The sequence below is a fragment of the Rhinopithecus roxellana genome, chromosome 16, assembly GCF_007565055.1.
Source record: "Rhinopithecus roxellana isolate Shanxi Qingling chromosome 16, ASM756505v1, whole genome shotgun sequence".
Classification (NCBI taxonomy): domain Eukaryota; kingdom Metazoa; phylum Chordata; class Mammalia; order Primates; family Cercopithecidae; genus Rhinopithecus; species Rhinopithecus roxellana.
In genome coordinates, this window is record NC_044564.1 from 70,524,763 (window position 1) to 70,541,840 (window position 17,078).

General features: G+C 37.4%; 1 protein-coding gene across 1 annotated transcript in view; it reads left to right on the forward strand.

Moving 5' to 3' along the window:
- ADAMTSL1 (ADAMTS like 1) overlaps positions 1-17,078 on the forward strand; it is a 440,698-nt gene that overhangs the window by 182,256 nt on the left and 241,364 nt on the right. Inside the window, exons 7-8 of the mRNA XM_030920098.1 lie at positions 2,239-2,396; positions 13,820-13,931. Of these exons, the coding sequence (XP_030775958.1) occupies positions 2,239-2,396; positions 13,820-13,931 (270 nt within the window). The remainder of the gene's footprint in view (positions 1-2,238; positions 2,397-13,819; positions 13,932-17,078) is intronic.

Genomic DNA, 17,078 nt, shown 5'->3' on the forward strand with positions numbered 1-17,078 from the left:
ACTTCTAATGTAACAACCCCACTCAAAAGCAGTACTTTTGTGAGCAGTAACAGATACTGGAATAAAATATTCAGGCCAATGTCATCACCAAGTGGGGGACTGACTCTTCATTGCAGAAGAAAGAACCCATAGGAATAGATTTAAGGGGAATTTTTTTTTTTTTTTTTGAGACGGAGTCTTGCTCTGTTGCCCAGGCTGGAGTGCACTGGTGGGATCTTAGCTCACTGCAAGCTCCGCCTCCCAGGTTTACACCATTCTCCTGCCTCAGCCTCCCGCATAGCTGGGACTACAGGTGCCCGCCACCTTGCCCGGCTAGTTTTTTGTGTTTTTTAGTAGAGACGGGGTTTCACCATGTTAGCCAGGATGGTCTCGATCTCCTGACCTCGTGATCCGCCCGTCTCGGCCTCCCAAAGTGCTGGGATTACAGGCTTGAGCCACCACGCCCGGCCGTGGAAATTTATTTTTATAAATGTATTAGTCTCCTAGATTTCCTAATTATGTGATCACAAAGAAGCTGAAGAATTGGCCTTGTCTGATTTAATTATCCTAAAGATTTGATGAAAAGCAAACTGGAATCTGCTTTTCTCTCCCAACGAACATACTATTGGTAGCATATGTATAACTAAATCATTTTTCCTTGTGTGTTCTTTTTTTGTATTTGAAATATAATTCAGCAAAATGAATGTGGGAGTAAAGGATACCCTGCTTCTCTTGTAGCTCTTTTGCCCTTCATTCCAGAAGCTGGTATAGTGCAAAATCAACCTTAAATATTTTGGTCCAAAGCAGAATAAGATGAGGCGATCTAGTCTGCCCCCTTGGCTCATCTTTAATTAGATGTACCTTGAGAAGGACAGCTGTAAGCCTCTTGATAAAATGGAATTAGAAGCTCAGATCAGGCCTACAACTGCAAGATTTTTCTAAAACTAAGTTAATTGATGTCCTAGAAATATTTCTACAAGTGCCTGTGAGGCAGTTTGAGGAATGAAGGCTAGAGTAAGGAGATTTAGTGCAGTTGCTTTCCCCTATGACAACAACTGTGATTTCCTCCCTCCAATATTCCCTTGATGTGCCCTATATTCTTCGGTGGGATCCCCTCTGTTCTGAGGAAAGGGAATGAAGTCTGGCTTACTCTAGAAGAAGGGCTCCACAGACTTCATCTGAGAGTCACTGGGCATTTAATTGAAGACCAAGATTTTCCAGCTGTTGATATTCCTTGCAGTAGAGAACTACAAGTAGACCACCTCTACAATAATGTAATACAAGTATCTAGGTACTTGAGTGCCTCCACAGACCTTAAAATTGTTTTAGCCCAGAGCCCCACCCAAGCACTCCCATTTTTCTGCTGAAGAATCTTTGCCAAAACCAAATGTTCTTGTCGAGTTTTGGAAACCATTAGCCTTAGTACATCCATCTTTCTTCATGCAACACAACAGACAGTTGTTCTAAATCACTCCTCAGTGGCATGAGAACTTAGTCTTCTCTGAATCACACATCATAATTACCATCATCCCCAGCATGCTCTGATTTTCTACAACAAAATATGCTTCATAGGCTTTGTCACTGGCCAAATCTGGATTTGAATGCTCCAGCAATAAAGGTTTTTTTTTTCTATCTTAAGCACTTATGAAATATCTTATATTTGCATAAAGCTAAACTAAGTATCAAAATGAATTTTAAAGAGAGAATACTGAAAATGATAGCTCCTGTTCTTATGTGACTATTGTTTCTTCATTTTGAGCAATAGCATCAGTGCAGTAAGTAACCAGAAAGTATAAACACAGGTTAATGCACTAATATAAAGTCATACAGGTACTGAGGCAACTCAGAGATACACCCTGAATCTTGTAGAGCAAAAAGAAAACTGAAGAGTATCCTAGGCTGAGGGTCATCAAGATTGTAGTCAAAAAGAGATGTATGAGAATTGGTTTACTCAAAAGAATAGGGTTGCAGTAAAGTAGGGTGCCCAAATAATGTCATCTGGAGAGTCAAAGATTTTTTTGACAGGAACCCTTGAATGCCTGGCTAATGACTTTTAAAATAATTTCAATTGCAGCATAAATTCCTATATGACTCAGCAGTACCTATATATTTTGTTGATATCACAGTTTCAATTTTGTCAGTCATATAAAGAATGATGTGTCTCCCTTACCTAGCTCTAAACATTGTTGCATGAAATGTGCTTGCCTGTGGTTGCCCCAGGAACATCTTTCTCTCATCTTCATGTGTTTGATTATGTAGATCTGGAAACCAAAACCCTCCAGGGGGCTAAAGGTGAAAACAGTCTCAGCTCCACAGGAACTTTTCTTGTGGACAATTCTAGTGTGGACTTCCAGAAATTTCCAGACAAAGAGATACTGAGAATGGCTGGACCACTCACAGCAGATTTCATTGTCAAGGTGAGCCCAATTTAGATACTTCCTTTTCAAGCCACGTCCAAACTGATGTTACTTATAATTTCCTGAGCAGAGAGAGACTTTAGGTTCTGACATATGTTTGGAAAGCCTGTTTGTCACCCAGGAAATGTTTAATCTGAGGGTGTTGAGCTAGCTGCATCCTGGACTTTATGAGAACATATGATATTTTAAGGTCATAGGAAATCTTTATTATATAATTAATACAATCTTTGTTATATAATTAATAAAATTACCCCACCTAAGAAGCCAATGTATCATAAGTTGGTGGCTATAGATTGTTTTTAAAATAGTTTGGATACAGTCATTGACTTATATAGGCTATCCTCAATAAAAGAGAAAAACAAACCGATTATCCACAGACTTGGTCAACTCATCATGCTTTCCAATGGCAAGTTCTGTTTTCTTTTGCACTGGCAAGAAAACTAAGTTGTTTCCTTCTATCAGAGCTTCCCTACTCTTCAAGGTAATATAAAACACATTGCTGGAAGCTACATGCACATTCTGCTGGAAAAATGTACACACTAGAAGAACATTTGGGAATCACAATAAAATAAAACATATTTTTTCCTTCAGTAGGTCAGGAGGACCTGAAGGATTTCAGCTGTAAAGCTGTAAAACTTGTAATGTGTCCAGGACTCCATAAATTTTTCATCATGGGACCTGGAGCCAGAGGACATTTGATTTAAGCTAAAGCTTGATGACCCCATGGCAGCTGGAAGTAAGAATGCATATAGAAAAATACAATAGGCAGTAAGGTTGGAGGGAGAAAGGTTCCAGAATACTGTCCTCCGTCTCCATCTGCATGGTAGTTCTCTTTAATCCAGTCCAGACGCCAGCCACATGAACGTGAGCAAGAAGCTACAAGCCATCAGAGGTAGCTCACTATAGAAATGATGCTGTAGGTAGTTAAATGATTTCCGTTAAGCAAGAAAATCCGGTAAAGAAGTGAAAGATGTCTTTATTCTTTGAAGCCCTTGGAGTACCATTAAATAGACCATGTATACTATAGTAATTTCCCTAGTGGCCTTGTGAGAGTTAATACACATACTGAAATTATGTAACTGGATTCAAGCAATATTACTTACATTGGAACAGCTCACAGCATTGTCAAATGTGTTACATCTATCCAGTTGCCTTCTGCACCTCATCACTTGGATAATAGGCACAACAAGCCCAACATGCCTAAGTTTAACTTGAGCCCCAGATACCTGCTTTAACATCTTTATTTTTTTAATCTTACAAATTAAGACACTGTCTACCCAGGCAAGTGAGAAACCTTTGATTCACCCTGATTTTCCCTTCTATGTGCCGTCAGTCAGGCTTCATCCAAACTGTCTCTCAACATTGGTTTTTCTCCTCCATCCTTGCTGCCACTGTGTTAGCACGGGCCTTTACTTTTTGTCATCTGAACTAGTACCATGGACCCTGAGCTAGTTTCCCAGCCTCTGATTTCATTGCCTATGTTACCTTCAGAGTGCATTTCCTAAAACCCCTTCCCTAATTCTTCATAACCCCTCACCTTCACTCATTGCCTCTAGGTTAGAAGACAAATCCATAGCACAGCATCTGTTACTCTCGTTTAGCTGGATTGTGCCCACCTTTCCAACCTCACCTTGGACTTTACCCCTTCTGTTTCAGCCCTGAATGTTGGGCAGGTCCCCCAGCACCTTACACTCTCATAACTCATTACCTTTGCAGGATGCTGTGCCCTCTACCTGGAATGCTCTTATCGTGTCTTCTTCCATTCTCTTCACTACCTCTTACTTCTTCTTCAAGATCTCCTCCTTCTAGGAGTATTCTTTGACTCTACCCCAAATTTCTGTCTGTATCTCCCCACCTCTGTGTTCCTTGAGGGAAGAAACTGAATTGTGTTTGTCTTCAGATCTCCATGAGAAGAACCCAATAAGCACTAACAAGTGCTGGATGAATAAAGAATTTTTGCCACACAACAATTGTTTAAATAGAGCAGATGCTGACATCTCTGTTATACCCACAAGGAAACTTAGCTTCAGGAAATTTGAGTGACTTGCCTGAGTTCACACTGATGGGAAGCCAGCACTGAAAATCACATCTCTTTACTTCTGGTCCAGAACGCTTTCAATAGTTTGTGTTGCTTCTAAGAGTATACATCTTTTTCTTCAGTGTTCCATTAGAAAACACTGGGAATCAAATAAATGTAAAGTTATTCTAAGATAGATTGTGTGATTCTTAAATTAATTTACTTAAACTTTAAAATGAGCCAGATAATTGAAGTATATAGAGAAAAAAAAAGAAAATGATCTTTTTTCTAGTACTTCATAATGAAACAATTTTTTCATCCCTAATTTTCGTCAGAGAAATAGCTGAAAATAAGATATTACTATTGATTATTATTTTTCATGATTTAAGTATTACAATTATATATATATATCATATGAATTAAGCTTTCAGTAGCATTCAAAGTATAGTCTCTTTTACATCATGTATATAACACACATATATAGTTGATTAATCAAATCCTCTTTATAGATTTAAATGGCCATTTACTCAAGTCTCAAACGAATCTCACCTTGATATGCGTCATTAGAAACACTGAAATCCATCTTCACAATAAGCAAAATAGCATCCTCCTTGAGATGAGGTCATTACCCTGGCAATCCGGTGGTATGAAGTCAGGTGACCCAGAAAGTGGAATAAACCAAACATAGAGCAGAAAGCCATCAGTGTGGTGCTTACACAGAGGCCATGAGTATCTGGTTCTTCACAGAGAGCTGTCCAATGGCTACTTGAAGATTTTTTTTTAAAGGCATGGAAGGATTTTATTTTTGAGATGTGGACATGTCTCTTAAAACAGTCTAATTGAAACAAGTTCTCTTTTATTTTTTATTAATTAATTTTTTATTGACAAGTAAAAACTGTATATTCATCATATACATGTTTTCAAATATGTATACTTTGTGGAACAGCTGAACTGAGCTAATTAATATATGTATTACTTCACATATTTATCAATTTTTTTAGTATACTTTAAGTTCTAGGGTACATGTGCACAATGTGCAGGTTTGTTACATATATATACATGTGCCATGTTGGTGTGCTGCACCCATTAACTCATCATTTACATTAGGTGTATCTCCTAATGCTATCCCTCCCCACTCCCCCAACCCCACGTCAGGCCCTGGTATGTGATGTTCCCCTTCCTGTGTCCAAGTGATCTCATTGTTCAATTCCCACCTATGAGTGAGAACATGCAGTGTTTGGTTTTCTGTTCTTGCAATAGTTTGCTGAGAATGATGGTTTCCAGCTGCATCCATGTCCCAACAAAGGACAGGAATTCATCCTTTTTTATGGCTGCATAGTATTCCATGGTGTATATGTGCCACATTTTCTTAATCCAGTCTGTCGTTGATGGACATTTGGGTTGGTTCCAAGTCTTTGCTATTGTGAATAGTGCCACAATTAACATACGTGTGCATGTGTCTTTATAGCAGCATGATTTATAATACTTTGGGTATATACCCAGGAATGTGCTGAGAACACTTAAAATCTATCTCTTGGCAATTTTCACAAATACAATACATTGTTATTAACTGCAGCCACCATGTTGTAGGTAGATCTCTTGAACTTATTCCTCCTAACTGAAATTTCATATCTTTTGACCAACATTTCCCCCACAATTTACTTCCACCCCAACCTCCTGGCAGCCAACATTCTACTCTGTGTTTCTATTGGGTCAATTGTTTTAGATTGGACATAGAAATATTATTAATATCACACAGTATTTGTCTTTCTGGGCCTAGCTTATTTCATTTAACATAGTGTTCTCCAGGTTCACCCACATTGTCAAAATGACAGGATTTTCTTCTTTTTTTAAGGCTGAATAGTATTCCATTGTGCATATATACTATGTTTTGTTAATCTGTCTGTTGATGAACACCTAGGATGATTTCACATCTTGGCTATTGTGACTAGTGCTGCAGTGAACATGAGAGTGTAGATATCTCTTCAACATACTGATTTCATTTCCTTTGAATATATACCCAGGAGTGAGATTGCTGGATCATATGGTAGTTCTATTTTTCAAATTTTTTAAGAAATCTTTATACTGTTTTCTACAATGGCTGAATCGATTTACATTCCCACCTATAGTATCCAAGGGTTCCCTTTTTCTCTACATCCATGCCAACACCCATCTTTTGGCTTTTTGATAATGGCAATTCTGTTAGGTGTAAGGTGATATCATAGTATTGAATGCCTTTTCCTGATGATTAATGATGTTGAATATTTTAAAATATGCTTGTTGGCCATTTGTATGTCTTCTTTTGAGAAAAATCTATTCAGTTCCTTTGTTCATTTTTCAGTCAGATTGTTTTCTTGCTATTGAGTTGTTTGAGTTTCTTGTATATTTTGGATATTAACCCCTTATCAGATGTGTGATTTGCACATTTTTTTTTCCATTCTGTACGTTGTCTCTTCACTCTGTTGATTGTTTCCTTCACCGTGCAGAAGCTTTTTCTATTTTTGCTTTTGTTGCCTGTACTTTGGGATCATATTCCAAAAATTGCCCAGACTAATTGAAGTTTGTCAGTATGTTTTCTTCTAGTAGTTTTATAGTTTCAGGTCTTACATTTAAGTCTTTAATCCATTTTAAGTTGATTTTTGTGTATAGTGTGAGATACGGGTCTGATTTCATTCTTCCACATATGGAAGTTTTTCCAAACACTGCTGTCCTTTTCTCAGCAACTTTGTCAGAAAATCAATTGACCTTAAATTTGTGGATTAATGTCTGGGCTGTCTTCTGTTTAATTGGTCTATGTGTTTGTTTTTAGACTGGTACCATGGTGTTTTGATTACTATAGGTTTTCAGTAGATTTTGAAATCAGGTTGTATGATGCCTTTAGCCTTTTTCTTTTTTGTTCTAGATTACTTTGGCTATTTGGGGTATTTTGTGGTTCCATTTTAATTTTAGGAGTTTTTTTCTATTTCTGTGAAAAATGTTATTGGAATTTTCATGGAGATTGCATTAAATCTGTAGATAGTGTTGGGTAGTATGGACATTTAACAATATTAATTCTTTCAATTCATGAACATAGGATATCTTTCCATTAATTTGTGTTTCTTCAATTTTTTCATCAATGTTTTATAGTTTTTAGTCTTTCACTTTCTTGATTAAATTTACTCCTAAATCTTGGGGGGTTTTGGTAGCTATTATAAATGGGATTGTTTCCTTAATTTCTTTTTTGAATGGTTTGTTATTAGTGTATAGAAATGCTATTGATGTTTATATGTTGATTTTTTTATCCTGCAACTTTACTGAATTTATTGATTAGTTCTAACAGTTCTTTGGTGGATGCATTATATATTAATTTAAGCACCACATTACTTTTTGAAAAAGATATGTAGGAATCAGAATGGCCACTTATCAGTATCTCCATGAAATTTTATTGCCAAAATACCATTTTTGTTTCTTTAAAAGGAAAAGATTTTTTTGTGCAAAAGGAAGAGTTTCTGACAGTGAGCAATTGTTATATATTGCCCTTGGTTCCAAAATAACGTTTTGTAATATCCTTCTCTTGCCACCTTTAAAACTGGACTGAATTCTCATCTTGCTTCCTAGAGGAGCATTTCTTCTAAAAATTTTAAGCTTGTTTCGTTGGCTCTACATACATTTTGACAATGCCAGTTTAGTGTGGTAGAATAGATAATCTGATGCTTACTGGGTGTGTGACCTCAAGGATATTGCTTTGCCTCCTTGAACCTGTTTACTCCTTTATGCAATGGTAATAAAATACTCCTCACTCCTGAAGGAGCCCTTGTGGGGGATTAAATGAGATAATGTGTATAAAAGTGGATAGATCCCAATTATTTACTTTCCATCTTTTTGAAACACTTTAACTTTCAGTCAAACAAATCACTATACTCTATCTAAACAACAGCAGGAAGCTGCTTTGCTGAAGATGGTGAAAGGCTGATGCATTTACCAGTGATATACCCAGGAACAATTTGGCAGATGTAGCCATTAAGATAAATGGCTATGAGAGCAGACTGGCGGTGACATCTGTCAGTACATTAATTATTAGAGGTGATCTGGCCATTATCTGGATAACTGGCTGGCTTAGTATCCCCTGCCTCCCTTACCATGTGCATCTTTTCTGAAGCTGCAGACCCAAGGAAAGAGAATGACTTTCCCAGGTAGAAGAGTCCTTCTCAGTCATAGGTCCATTCTTCATTAGAACCTCCAACTCAGCTCTACCTGTAAAAGCAGCTAAGATATTTTGGTACATATTCTGGTTTTGCCCATTTGAAAGATCTCTGCAGAAAGCCAGATTAGACAGAGAAGAAAGTCACTGATAAGTATCTAAGCTACAAAAGTAGCAGAAACACACAACAGAAGAGAAAACAATAGCATACTCAGAGCTAAGAGCACTAACTCATAATTCATGCACTGATAACGAGAGAACACTTATTTCCTGCAGAGGACAATTTTAAAAAGGTATTGCATTTCTATAGTTGGAAAATTTGGTTAGGAAGATTGGCATCATTCCAATTGTTACCAAAATAGCATCTTTGAGAATTCTAAGGGAACAGAAACTTTGTGATTTTTACTTGTATTAGTTAGAATATTAGGCAAAGACGATGCCTTCATATTTTGTTCTAGACAGCCTTGAACATAACCTTGCATACAATTCAGGATACAAAACTTGTTTTTATTATAAGAGGAAACAATACAAGGAGTCTGGAGAGAAATCCCATGTGCAAAATAATGGGAATTTACTTTATTAAGTTTATTAAATTATATATATAATATATAATTATATACATATAATTATATATTATATATATAATTTTATATATAATTATATATAAAATATATATAATTGTCTCTCTATATAAACAATTTTGAAATAATGATACATACCATTGAATACTAAAGAAAAAAAGACACAGAGTGAAAGCTATAGATATGCACTACAAGCTAATATGCTTAAGAAAGCCTTTGTGGTGGGTGGCTCACTTGAAGTCAGGAGTTCAAGACCAGCCTGGCCAAAATGGTGAAACCCCATCTCTCCTAAAATTACAAGAAATGGCTGGGTGTGGTGGCAGGCACCTGTGATCCCAGCTACTCAGGAGGCTGAGGCAGGAGAATCATTTGAATCCAGGAGGCAGAGGTTGCAGAGATTGCACCATTGCACTCCAGCTTGGGTGACAAGAGCAAAACTCCATCTCAAAAAAAAAAAAAAAAAAAAAAAACAGAAAGAAAGAAAGCCTTTATGATACTTGGGCAGCCTGTAAATCTTGGGTAGGATTGAAATACAGTTAGTCCTCTACTTACAATAACCAACAACAAATTTTTGACTTTATTTTGGTGCCACAGCAATATACATTCAGTAGAAAATGCATTTCAAGTGCCCATACAACCATTCTGTTTTTCACTTTTAGCACAGTACTTAATAAATTATATGAAATATTCAACACTTTATTAGAAAACATGCTTTGTGTTGGATGATTTTGCCCAATTGTAGCCCAGCATAGGTGTTCTGAGAACATTTAAGGTAGATGTGGGGAAGCTGGGATGTTTGGTAAGTGAGGTGTATTAAATGCATTTTCAACTTACAATATTTTCAACTTATGATGGGTTTATCAGGATATAACCCCATTGTAAGTTGAGGAGCATCTGTAACCAATTCTTTTATCCACTGGAGGCTGAGCATTGGCCAATATTTAATCCCAGATTGGTTTCACCCTGACACCCAGCATGTTTCTAGACAGTCTCCCCATTTTCGTCAACCCGTACTTATAGAAGGGAAAACCATTGTCCTAAGTCATGTGTTCTTGAGAGGAAAAGTTTAAGTCAACTGTAGGAAAGAAAAGAAGTGAATAGTACTGGTTCATTTTCCTACCCAACTTTTACGGGTAGTGACTCCACTAATAAATATGCCCCTTTTGCTGATAGATGTCAAGCGTTTCGAACTGAGCTAATCAGAATATACTGCATTTCTCGTCAGATTTCACACATTGTTTTGCCAATCACACAGCTAGGTTTAGGATGCAGAGACAGAGAACTGGTTCCTCATCTTTCTTTCACTCTTGAGAGCTGCAGATCCCTGCCCACTCCTGCCTCCCTCCCCACCACCACAGTACTAAGCTGAGTTCTGGTCATTGGTTTCCTGTCCTTGTCATCCATCTGACCACTGGGACAGTGCTTCAAGTAGGCTGCAGTCTGCTTTGCCACTCAGTGTCTCCTTCCTGACAAATCTTTGCCACCCTCTTCGTTCTTTAGACAACATTATACCTGTTGTTTCCAGAGAAGCATCTCTGATCTATTGCCCTACTCAAGGGTTGGGGGCAGCATTAATCATAACCCTGAGCTAGGTAGGTTGGGCACAGTGGCTCATGCCTGGAATCCCAGCACTTTTGGGAGCTGAGGCAGGAGGACTGCTTGAGCTCAGGAGTTTGAGACTAGCCTGGGCAACTTAGTGAGAGATCCCATTTCTATGAAAAAGAAAAAAAAAAGAAAAACTCTGAGCTAGGGTTCTATGGGCTGAACTGCACTATTTTCCAATATGGAGGTCTGGAGTTCTAGAAAAACTAGAAAACTCTGTAAGAAGTATGGAGGTAAAGTTGGGTACTAATATTTTTAAAATCATTTTTAATCTACTAATGCCTAATCTTAGCATTTCCAACTGTTAAAATGATCAGGTATTTCAAACAGCAAGATGACTGAATCTGTTTCATTCCTATAGTAAGTAGCATTTTGGCAAGCCCTCTTCACTATACTATCCTGCCTAAAAGACAGCCTTCCAAGGAGGGTAGAAAGTGCTTTAGGGTTGGGTGTGCTGGCTCACGCCTGTAATCCCTACATTTTGGGAGGTCAAGGCAGGTGGATCACCTGAGATCAGAAGTTCGAGACCTGCCTTGCCAACATGCAAAACTTCGTCTCTACTAAAAGTACAAAAAATTAGCTGGGCGTAGTGGTGGACACCTGTAATCCCAGCTACTTGGGAGGTTGAAGCAGGAGAATCACTTGAACCTGGGAGGTGGAGGTTGCAGTGAACCAAGATCCTGCCACTTCACTCCACCCTGGGTGACAGAGCAAGACTCCATCTCAAAACAAAGTGCTCTTGGATAAACATTGTTTTGTAATAATACTGTTTCTTTTTATGAAAAGTGTCATTTGATAATCAAGTGATCAGTAACATCTTCAAGGAAACTGGCAGATATATATAAAAAGATAATGACTCATTAAATAATTTATCACAAATAATAGTTTGAAATTCCAAAAGTACCTGAAAGGTATATAATTCAATTGTTTGTTCATTAATGCATTTGTTTATTCAGCCATTATTTGGATACCTAATATGTGCCAGACATTGTAGATGACACTGAAAAGTGATGAGCAGGATAAATGTACCTGCCTCCATGGAGTTTATAGAATATGAAGGAGAAAGATGATAACAATTATTTCAAAATGTGGTATTTATAGATATGTAACTGCTATAAGGAATATTTTATTATTGTTACATATCTTTTTAAGCTCAAACAAAAGCATTTTAAAATAGTCTTAACAGCAGTTCCTGAGGATACAGTATCACTGTCAACTACCAGAACAACCCAAAATTGAATCTAGTAGACTGATACATTTAATAAAGAGATGTACCAGTTTTTCATGTTATTCTCTCCCTAGCAGGCAAACTGATGTATGTTCACTGTTCCCAAGCTTTCCAAAGTCATGACATCCCTGTTGCTCTGAGAGCAGTGTGACCAAGTCATATAACACTGTGGATCCCAGCTCAGAGGTACACAGTAGTGGCTCACCTGTGGGTTCCTTTTGCCTCCCTGTCCTCATGAGAGCAGCGACTGAAGAGCTAAGCTGGGTTGGGGGGACCTCTGATTGCCAGTCCCCTTACTGGCCCATCTGAGGCAACAGTTTCTACATTAGTGAGAGAAAGAAACTTAGGGAATATCCCAAAGCTCACAAATTGCCTTTTCCCAATGAAAAAGGAAAAGGTGCTTTCACAGTGCTTTATCTGGAAAAGCCTTTGTGTGCTTAATGATGTTTTCATGTGCTTATGGTATCTTCTCGACTCCTTGGATTTTACATGGAATTAAAGCTCAACCATAACCCCCCATACTCATTTCTATGGTCTTCTAACTCTGTCATGACAGTGCAGTCAATCGCTATGGAAAAGTTTTTGTCTTGTCTTTTCATGTTAGTGTGAGAAATCATTGTGTTGAATTAGAAACACTGAAACATTGTGATTATAGGAAGAAGAGTTTGGTTTGAACACTCTTTTTTATTAACATAAGGAGGTCAAAATTACATATACCAGATGTGTTTAGCTCCCTAAACCAAATGTGTCAAACTGAAGCTTTCTAGAACAGAGTTTCTCCAAGTATTATGATGTTATATCCTCCTCACTTTGGCTGTAGGAAGCTAAGATTTTTTCCCTTACTTCCCAAGACTCAGGTTAGCATTCCAAAAAGAACACCTGCAAAAACAAACAGAAAAAGCAAAAAACAAAACAAACAAACAAAAAACTCATCTCTTTAAATCTAAACAAACGTTCTGGTCTTTTATTTTTTCATGAATCTTATGTTTAGATGAAAGTTTTTTTCTAATAGCTTTCCAGTGTGATAACCACACATCCGAAAAAAGCTAGAGACTTTTATAAGCTTAAAAAAAAAAATTTAAAAAAGAACTTTCCAAGGAGTGTGATTAATACTACACCCCTAAGCAAGCAATTAGGTACCCTTGTATCTGACACATAGAAATGAGAAATAGGAATCTATAGGCAGTGCTCTTTTTTTGTGAAAGACACTGTATTGCTTCAGCTGTTTTTGTTTTAAAGTAGGGAGCGGTATCACTGTTTATTCTAATTGGAAAATACGTGAACGCTCTACAGGTCAAAATCCCAGGGTAATATGAGACATTCTGTAGGGTTCTCTCTTCCTTCTTTCCACCTCTCTCAGACTTTCTGGGAAACTTTTCCATATTCCCATCTAAACTCCAAAAACTGATGTAGAGTTTAGCATCCATCAATTTTTCTTGGCCCTGTTTCTTCAATATTCTTATTTTCCCCCTGCATCCTAGATGTTTAATCCACTTGTTAAATTAAGTAGCACAGAAATAGGACTATCTTTAAAATAATCTGAAGGCCAAATCCATCAATGTATCCTACATTACGGGCAATTAAGAAAATGGTAAGACTTAAAAACACTTAAAAAAGACTTGGGGCAGGTGGTTCAGTTGGACTCTGATACTTCTCTAATTGTTGTAATGTAGAGTAAGAAGTAATCCTCTCAATTGTCCTTGGAACCTCCTTATAGTAAGTAGTCCAAACCTTGTCCTTTGTTCGAAGCTGCAAAGGACCACAAAGCACCGCACTGTCACGTTACTTCTTTTACTTTCCTCTTGACTCCTGCAGATTCGTAACTCGGGCTCCAGTGACAGTACAGTCCAGTTCATCTTCTATCAACCCATCATCCACCGATGGAGGGAGACGGATTTCTTTCCTTGCTCGGCAACCTGTGGAGGAGGTAATGGTGTTCACTTCGTCTAGAAACTGTTGGCTTCTGTGAGGAAATACATGGGTTATATAAGAGTAGAGTTACTTCAGCGTGGAAGAAATTTTGTACTGTGGTGGACTAGATCCTTTCTTCTGAGCAGAGTGGAATCTCGAGGCCCTCTTGTAAGGCAGATACCTCCGCCAAGATGCCAAAGACATTTTCTGTATGTAGAGGAGTCCCACTAGAGGAAACAGTCTTTTTTTTTTTTTTTTGTGAGACGGAGTCTCACTCTGTCTCCCAGGCTGGAATGCAGTGGCACGGTCTCGGTTCACTGCAAGCTCCGCCTCCCAGGTTCGCGCCATTCTCCTGCCTCAGCCTCCCGAGTAGCTGGGACTACAGACGCCCGCCACCTCGCCCGGCTAGTTTTTTGTATTTTTGATAGAGACGGGGTTTCACTGTGTTAGCCAGGATGGTCTCGATCTGCTGACCTCATGATCCGTCCGCCTCGGCCTCCCAAAATGCTGGGATTACAGGCATGAGCCACCGCACCCAACCAAGGAAACAGTCTTTACTTCTCTCCTTGATTTTGTAGAAGGTCACAGCTAGAAATATTCTAATTTGGCAGCGGTTTGGTACTGAAGCAGGCAGGTCCATTCACTTACATGTAAACTACTCATGTGATTGAAGTAAAGTCATCTATTCAGCTATCAATTAAAGAGTGTCTATCAGGCTTACTTAATTAGAGAAAATAGTTTGCTACCAGGAAAAAAAATCTCTGCATTTTAGACTTAGGCTCAGTTATTTTTCAACTCCACCCCATCATCCATGCAGTAAAAGAAATGCCATTTGCTTTATTTATTCATTAAAATGCATCTCTCCTGAGAAGTCACAAAATAAACTCCCGTCTCTCTCCATCATATTTGTAACACGAACAGTATTTTGTGTTACTAGAAAAGGCGTTTGTGTTACTACAGAAGGTTATTTTTCCTCATTTTCTGCTCATCATAATTATAGTGTTTACATAATAATTGCATTGAATTGTTTCCCAATAATTTGTTTAGACATTTCCCTACAGCAAATCATTTAGTTCCTTTAACTTTTATGCTTTGATAAGGCAATGAATAACTTAATACCTAAGTATTTTTCTCCTTTCAAATTATTTTCTTGGTGTAAATACTCAGGAGTGAGATTATTAGATCAAGGAATTTCAGAATTTTTATGGCTGTTGGCACACATTACCAAATTCTTTCCAGAAGGATAACAATCAGTGTGTGAATATTTTAGATTCATTGCCAACTGAGTCAGTATTTGTGGATTATCGTTTTTCTAAGTTTTTCTAATGTAATGGATATAAAATTGTACGTCTGTTCTTTTGAAAATTAGCACATCAAATAAATTCTAGCTCTAGTTTCATAGAAACCAGTTAATTGGCTGACTTTAGCTAATCCACAGAAGTATCACTAGATTAATTTGACAAGATATAAAAGGATAGTACCTCAAAATGGAGTTAAATGATTACCCATAAATTTTTGGAAAATGTTGTATGATGTAATTCATCTTTACCTATGTTTTTCTATCTGCACAACGTAAACAAATCACTGAAAAATGTGGTTCTATGGAGCAAAGTTGGATTTTAGCTTGAAAGAAGTCAGTAGAAGTGCCATGAAGTACTTTTACTCAGTTGATAAAAAACTGTCAATTCAACATTTTAAGCATTTCGATAGAATGAGTGTTTCTACTTGTTCCATCTGTCAGGAATAGAAAATCATTTAGCTGGCCAGGCGCAGTGGATCACGCCTGTAATCCCAGCACTTTGGGAAGCCAAGGCAGAAGGATGGCTTGAGGCCAGGAGTTCAAGACCAGCCTGGCCAACATGGTGAAATCCCGTCTCTACTAAAAATACAAAAATTAGCTGGTGTGGTGGTGCGAGCCTGTAATCCCAGCTACTTGGGAGGCTGAGGCATGAGAATCGCTTGAAACCAGGAGGCAGAGGTTGCAGTGAGCCAAGATCATGCCTCTGCACTCTAACCTGGGTGACAGAGCAAGACTCTATCTCAAAAAAAAAAAAGAAAAGAAAATTGCTTTGTTTTAAAAAAGAAAATTGCTTTGTTTAAAAATGAACTGTCAGTTACTTTGATGTTCCATGGGAATACATTATTTTGATATATTTACTAATGACTAGCATAGGAAATAGTTTCAAGGAAGGAATCTAAGGTTTTCTTTTTTCTTTTGTAAAAATGAAAACCATGCTTTGTGAGAAATAGCACTTCAATTATATGCACACATACAGCTGCTATTAGAGTATGATGTCAGCAACCTTGATAATAGCTCACTACATAATAAAAACATTGATGTTAGATTCACATATATCTTCTTTGGGCCTCATTTTCCTCACATCAAAATGAAGAAGTAGAACTATCAGTGGTTTTCAGATGTTTCTGGGTATCAAACCTTGCTTCAAAGGAAACCTTAATTATGAAGCCAGGATAAAAGGAAGACTGTTCTGAGTGAAGATGTGAGGGATGTGGAGACCAGCCGTCCTTCCACTTTATTTTGAAATTTACTGAAGTTTCCAGCTTGAAAATTACTGAAGAAATGATCTCTAAATTGTCTTCTCTGTTTCTGGTTCCAGATTCAACTGGTTGGACATTTTGCTTAGTGTAAAAATTGCTACTCCAAATACCATATGAAACTTTAGAAAACATGATTTTCTGATGATTTTAGTCATTTCCTTCATTTTTGCTCTAACCCTTCATTTTATCCATGCTATAATAGCTTCAAAGCAACAGGTTTAGGCTGACAAATTTTGATTTTGAAAAATAATCATCTCAGATTAATAATTTACTGTGTTGTTCCTGTATTTTACTATGTGATAAATTCTGTCCCTGTGTAGAAATTATTATCTGGAAAATTATAAAATGATTAGCCTGTTATAAAATTAGATGCTTTTTGAGTACAACGTGATTGAAAAGTAAAAGTACATTTACTTACTTAAAATGTCATTTTGCTACTTGATTTTTTTATAAAACAAATATTAGATGGAAAAAGTGTTCTTATCCATTGCTTTCATTACTTTTCATGCTTTTCATCTTTATAGTCAAATTTTAAAAGGCCTTTTTTTAGGGTCTTTAATGAACAATTAATTTTTGTGGGTGGTCTGAGTACACAGCCTTAAGC